This window comes from Hevea brasiliensis, chromosome 5 (genome assembly GCF_030052815.1).
Source record: "Hevea brasiliensis isolate MT/VB/25A 57/8 chromosome 5, ASM3005281v1, whole genome shotgun sequence".
NCBI lineage: Eukaryota > Viridiplantae > Streptophyta > Magnoliopsida > Malpighiales > Euphorbiaceae > Hevea > Hevea brasiliensis.
Genome location: NC_079497.1, coordinates 63,069,871 through 63,075,919, shown reverse-complemented (window position 1 = coordinate 63,075,919; position 6,049 = coordinate 63,069,871). Strand labels below are relative to the sequence as shown.

The 6,049-nt window shown below is 32.2% G+C and overlaps 1 protein-coding gene across 3 annotated transcripts; it reads left to right on the top strand.

Moving 5' to 3' along the window:
• Nucleotides 1-263: 263 nt before the first annotated feature.
• Nucleotides 264-2,221, top strand: LOC131179935 (uncharacterized). 3 transcript variants are annotated; one of them, XM_058147195.1, is made up of 3 exons: nucleotides 264-444; nucleotides 1,197-1,247; nucleotides 1,915-2,221. In XM_058147195.1, exons 1-3 carry the CDS (start codon nucleotides 279-281, stop codon nucleotides 2,043-2,045), a joined length of 348 nt encoding a protein of 115 aa, XP_058003178.1. In that variant the 5' UTR covers nucleotides 264-278; the 3' UTR covers nucleotides 2,046-2,221. The 3 variants fall into 3 exon arrangements, with proteins under 3 accessions (XP_058003178.1, XP_058003179.1, XP_058003180.1); XM_058147196.1 differs by having other exon boundaries at nucleotides 1,494-2,221; XM_058147197.1 differs by having other exon boundaries at nucleotides 1,458-2,221.
• Nucleotides 2,222-6,049: the final 3,828 nt, after the last annotated feature.

Sequence of the window (6,049 nt, the reverse complement as noted above, 5' to 3'; positions counted from 1 at the left end):
TATATTTTAATATATTCTATCATCTTTTTTTTATATATATTTTGTGCACCCTGTTTTTTTTTTTTGCAAAAAGAGTTTGATTATATTATTTTCTATAGAATTTTTTTGTACTTGTTTGACCAAAAGTAAAGCAATTGAAAGAATTCAAAGAAGGTGGCCGAGTCTAAGGCGGTGAGCACTAGCCAGAGTAGAGCCAGTTGGCATACGCATGCATGTTGTACATTAAATGCACGTGTCATTTTCGTAATTATTGCATGAGAAAACCATCTATAAAAAAGATGGAAATGGAGAACAAGACTATGGAAGAAAGGGAAATGGGAACGGAGAAGAAAATAGTAGCTGTTTTGTTGATAGTTGGCGTGATGTTGGATCATTTGCAAAGCGTTGAGCCTTCTGATGCCGATTGCTATGATGGTTGCATCACAGCTTGCGTACAACCAAACCGTATGTATATGCTCCAAAATTATTATTATTATTTTTTTAAGTTGAGATAATTATATAAGTTTTATGCATTTATTTTTTTTTTCTCAGTAATTGAACATATCTGAACAACAGAGAACTGAAAATGAAGAATGAAAACATTCTCTCGCATGTATTGAAATGGTCTTCACACTCTATATATACATAGAAGATTGAAAATATCTAGAATCTAATTGGAAAATATCTAGTATAGCTAAGCTATCTAATTTCCGCCGAAGTAACTAATTAACTTCCTCTGTAATCCTTTCGGCTTTGGCCTTTTTTCGATCTATCTCGGATCCCTCTTATTCTCTGAGGATGTTGGTGCTACGCACCGTTTCATTTAACTTTCCTTTACTCACTTTTTATTAATCATCTTCATCTCTTCTCCAGCGTGGCTTCGAGTTTCTTTTCTCTTTATAAATACTAGTTATCTTCAGCTGATCATCGACTGTCAGTGCACTTCCGATTTTATTAATAATTCACCATATTTATTATTAATATCAATGATATTTGCTGAAATTAATAAAATTAAATGAATTGCACAAAAAATTTATACTTACTTGGGCCCTATTTTATTAATAAAAATAATAAATTTTTTTTTCTGATAAAATTAGCTCTTACATTAGTATTAAAATTCGAGATGCAAAAATGATTTTAATGTTATTAAATTAATGTTTACTGATATAAAAAGATTTAACTAAATTATGGCTAATGGTTTGTTTTGAGAAATGCAGTAAGGCTTATGCGACGCTGTGAGATCAAGTGCGGAATTAAATGCAATTCTGGTAATCTCTCCTTCCACTTTTGGTTTCGGTTATCCTGCAATTTTTTTTGTTTATTATTTGTTTTAGAATTATCCACACCTGCAGTGGATCAGATGAATTGATTAATTAATACGGTTAGTTTAATAAAATTTATAAATAATAGACTTGAATTCTCTGAGTTACGCTCACTAATTAATTGCATAACTTGATTTATTGCGGTTTCCTTTAAAGGATTTTAGCCAATGAAACATATACCGCATTGTGCAGCTTCTCAAATGGAAGATCCTTTGGGTTGAGGTATTCTTCACCGCATGGGAAAAGTTGGGCTCATTATCTATTGTAACAGTTAGAAATAACGGCCTAATAGGCTTCTTCACTTGTACGCCTTAATTTCCTGGAAAATTTTCATGTTTAATTTAAATAAAAAAAATATAAATAAGGGCACGTGGCGTCAATCTATGCTCAATGTGACAAATACAAGCTAAATATCTTTGGCTTCATGTTTGTCTTTAAACTGTCCTTGTAAATAAAGAGGAAGTGTTGGTCGGCTTTGACTTAAGCTTGGGAATCCTTTGCTGTTTAGTAATGCTTCTGAAAGAGTTCCTGCGTCGATTGCCAATGCATATGATATGTGAAAGTCCACCAAGGGAGTTGTTCTGAACTCTTCATCTTGGCCGATTTCCAACAGGTTGGGTTGGTCATTTGGGTCAATTGAGGTCGCCGTGGGGCCTTTTGAGCCGACTGGCTTCCTTTTTCAAGCTCCGTTGCTCTTGCCCCCTATTCTTATTTATGTTGGCCTCTCAAACTCTTCTTCAATGATTTTCATTCTATAAAGGTCAATTGTGCCTTTGGCTTGGGGATGTACTTTTCATTTAGTTGTTTGAGTTGTTTGTGTTAGTACGTGTACACTGCAGCTATTATGTTGATTGTAGGGGTAATTACTTAATTTCATGAAAATTAATTTTTTTTTATAAATAAAAGCTATTTTTTCTTAATGTTCATGTTAATTTTAATTAATATTAACGTGTCTCGAGTAAAAATAAAATTCATGAGTAAAAATAAAATTCATGGGACTTATATTTAGAGCAAAGGAAATTATAATATGGTTCTAATTGTTAGATTCTGACTAAATTGTAGTATAGTTTCAAAATGTTCCTAACCAATTATATTGACATTGATCTAACTGTTGAGAGTAATACATGTTGCATACTTTTGTTTATGAGAGGATGCATGTACTTGTTCTGACTAAGCTAAGTGTATGGGATACATAAACTCAACGTATAGGTGCTTGTAGCTACAAGTTCATTCAATTGACAGGCATGAGCATTCCATATGGAAATGTACCTGTGTTTATCAAAAGACCTGCATGACAAATAAATGATCATTTGACTTGAGATACTAATTAAGTTATTTTATATAGCAATCACTGTGTGTTGATGCTACTCACACGTCATTCCATATAGTTATAACAAATACAACAATTATTAGATATAGTATGAACTGTATGAGGACAACTAGACGGCTTATGGGCTGTAGCAACGTAGCTAGGAGAATTTGTTATCCTTTTAAAGAATTGTTCTTAGGTAAAGATCACTTAACTAAATATTTGTTTTGCCATCTTATATGTTGTTTAATGTAGATTTGCTCTAGGGTTTAAAAATTTTAAATTTTTGTTTCCACTACCTTTATATGATATGTGAAACCCAATAATGGCATCAGAGCCAACATTAAATAAATATAGCATGATTTGTTATTGGTGGTATTAATTTATAAAATAAATTCATGTGTTGAATAAATATTTTTGTTCCTCCATTTTGTTTTTCCCTGAATTTCTTCTTCTATTCAATTTTCATTCGGAAAGTTTGAATTTTTTTAGACAAACTGAAATATGTGTTAAGTTCTATTTTATTTGTTGAGATTTTGAATCTCGGAAATGAAATGGAGAAATGGGTCATAGATTTAATAATGATATTCATAAGCCAAAGAGTTTCTCTGCAACAACCCCTACCCGATTTACAATAAAATCGAGTAAATGAATGTCACATTTTATGCACGGAACACTTAAACTTGTGTTAGAATAATTTTCTTTCTTAATGTTTACTTTTTATTTTTAATCATAAATTTCAAATGGAAAATGTAACACCCCCACTCGATTTATAGTAAAATTGAGTAAAGGAATGCCACATTCTGTGAACAGAGCACCTAAACTTGTATTAGAATAATTTTCTTTTTTAATGTTTACTTTTTATTTTTAATCATAAATTTCAAATGGAAAAATTGCAAGAGTTAATTTCCAATTTCAAACAATACTGGCAATCAATTCTCATCATATTTGTATTCAACTTTATTCCTTCATCATATGCAAATATTAACATAACATATATTAAGACATCCTTTAGTTAAATACATTAGTTTATAAACCTGTAAATATAACAAAATATGTTTATAATAAAATTTACAGTCATTCAAAATAAATTTACATCATGTGTTTTTTGTACATGATAAATGGACATACAAAAATGAGTGACAAAATGCATCTAGTGTTGGTAGTGCATCTACTAAAAAGTCAAAGTATGAGGTGACTTCGGACTTTCCTGTAGATCCACTCTCTCCTCTCCTGTTTGACTATCTACTCCTTACTTTCTGTTCCTGCGCGAGGAGAAACCCATGCGCTAAGCTTTACAGCTTAGTGGTGCACTCTTAATTTAAAAAAAAAAAAAAAGCAAAACTTGCATACATACTATAAGAGATTTTGTAAATAATGTTCAAAAATAAAGAAGATACAAAATATCAAATCTATGACCATTTCCAAATACAAACATACTAAATCGATTAAATGATACAATGATTATATGAAATCTTTAAAGTTCAAGGTCTAACATAATTCTCATTATATTTGTATACATTTTCTTAATTAAATCACGTTTTAAGATTTGTTATGTGCCTACAATAACCTATGATAGAATTGTATGGACTGGATATGGGGCTCTCGATACTGAACACTCGGTGTCTCTTACCAGTTTGACGATGGGCACTTGATGCCTCTATATAACTGTCAACATAGACTCTCGATACTGAACACTAGGTGTCTCTAACAGGTTCAACAATGGGCACTCAGTGCTTCTATATAATGACCAACATGTGTAACATCCTAACTTACGTAGTCTGTATGTTATACTATTCCGATGACTGAGGTTGTTCGGGCAGACAACCAGAGTACAGACAGTCAGAAATATCTGGAACTATACTTTGGTAATAGTAAACAGGCATAAAATAATGAAATAAATAAAAAGAAAATACAAAAAAAAATTAAAGAAAAATAAAAGAGAGGAAATTAAACTAAGTTAAACGAGCCAGTACCGTAGCGATGGGTGACCGCACCAAGAAGTTACGGCGGAGGCGATTGCCGACTCCAGGACAGCGGGGAACCCTCGAAAATAATTTTTAAGACATAATTAAAGGCCTATAGAGGTGCAATTGACATTAGAATTGTCAAAGAAAATTTATGAATTAGTACAAAGAAAAACGAAAAATCAAGAAACTGACAAAAATTGGTGTTACCGAAAAATCGAGAATACAACCCGAAGAGGGGCATTTTGGTCATTTGACACCTAGAGTTGTTTTTTGATCTCAATGTCCATTAAAAATAAGTGATATTATACTTTGAAAATGTCATGAAAAATAAAAATGAGGTACATAATGTAAATAAAGAAAGAATGATGATAAAATTGTAATTTAGAAAACTTTGGATAATTAATTCTTTAATCCAAGTTAGTGCTCCACTAACTCATAATTTGGGACACCTATATAAGCCTTTGGACAGTAGAATGCATCATCTTCAACCTTAGGAACCAACTAGCCGAAACATTCTCCATTAAAAACCTCCATGGCCGAATGAATTCAAGCTCCATGCACTCCCATTCCAAGCCTCATGTCACTTCAATTTCTTCATTAAAGCTTGCACACTCACCTTGGGAAAGCTTTTGGGAGCAAGAAAAGAAAGATTTGGTGAGGTTTAGAGAAAGCTCTCAAGAGGTAAGTGTTCAATTTCCCTCCCTTTCTTTAGTAAATTTCATGTTTAGGTTAGGGTGTGTTGAATAGTAAAGGAAATTTGAGAAATTGTTGAGTTATTGACTTGTGCCAATTTCGGCAGCCATGAGAACATAAGTTGCTTGAGTTTTTCTTACTTCTAATGGATGAAAATTAGTGTTGATTAAGTCAATTTGAAGTTGCAGCAAATTAATTTCAATGTATATGTTAATTGAGCACTTGTGTATTCTGCACAAATTGACATAATTGAGTTGTGATGAATGGTATAGAAGTGCCATGAATGCAATATTGTAGTATTGGGAGGAGGAGAATTGCCAATTGGAAGTGTAATTTTTATGTGCAGGTTGTGTTGTTATTGGCAGTAGATAAATTGAGCTACAAGTGAAAAATTGTGATCCCAATTGGTATGAGGCCAATTGGAGGTAAAGCTAGACATAAAATAGGCCAACTTTCATGTAGAAATATTGCCAAAATTCTATCTAGAAAGTGACCTTAAAATTGACCTAATCCGGAATTACATCTTTGCAAACCCAGAATTTGATCATATAAACAGTAGTCATTCAATTGGCCATAACTCACTCAAAACAGATCCACATGACCTGAAGTTTATATAAATGGAAAGCTTAGACATAGAACTACAACTCTTATGAAGACACCAAAGCCCAGAAATGACTAGAACTAAGTCAAATTGCTTGCCCAAGTTAGGGTACTAAATCTATCAGAATTGAATTTGACCTAAAAATGACATAAAATTGCATTGAAAATGCAATCTG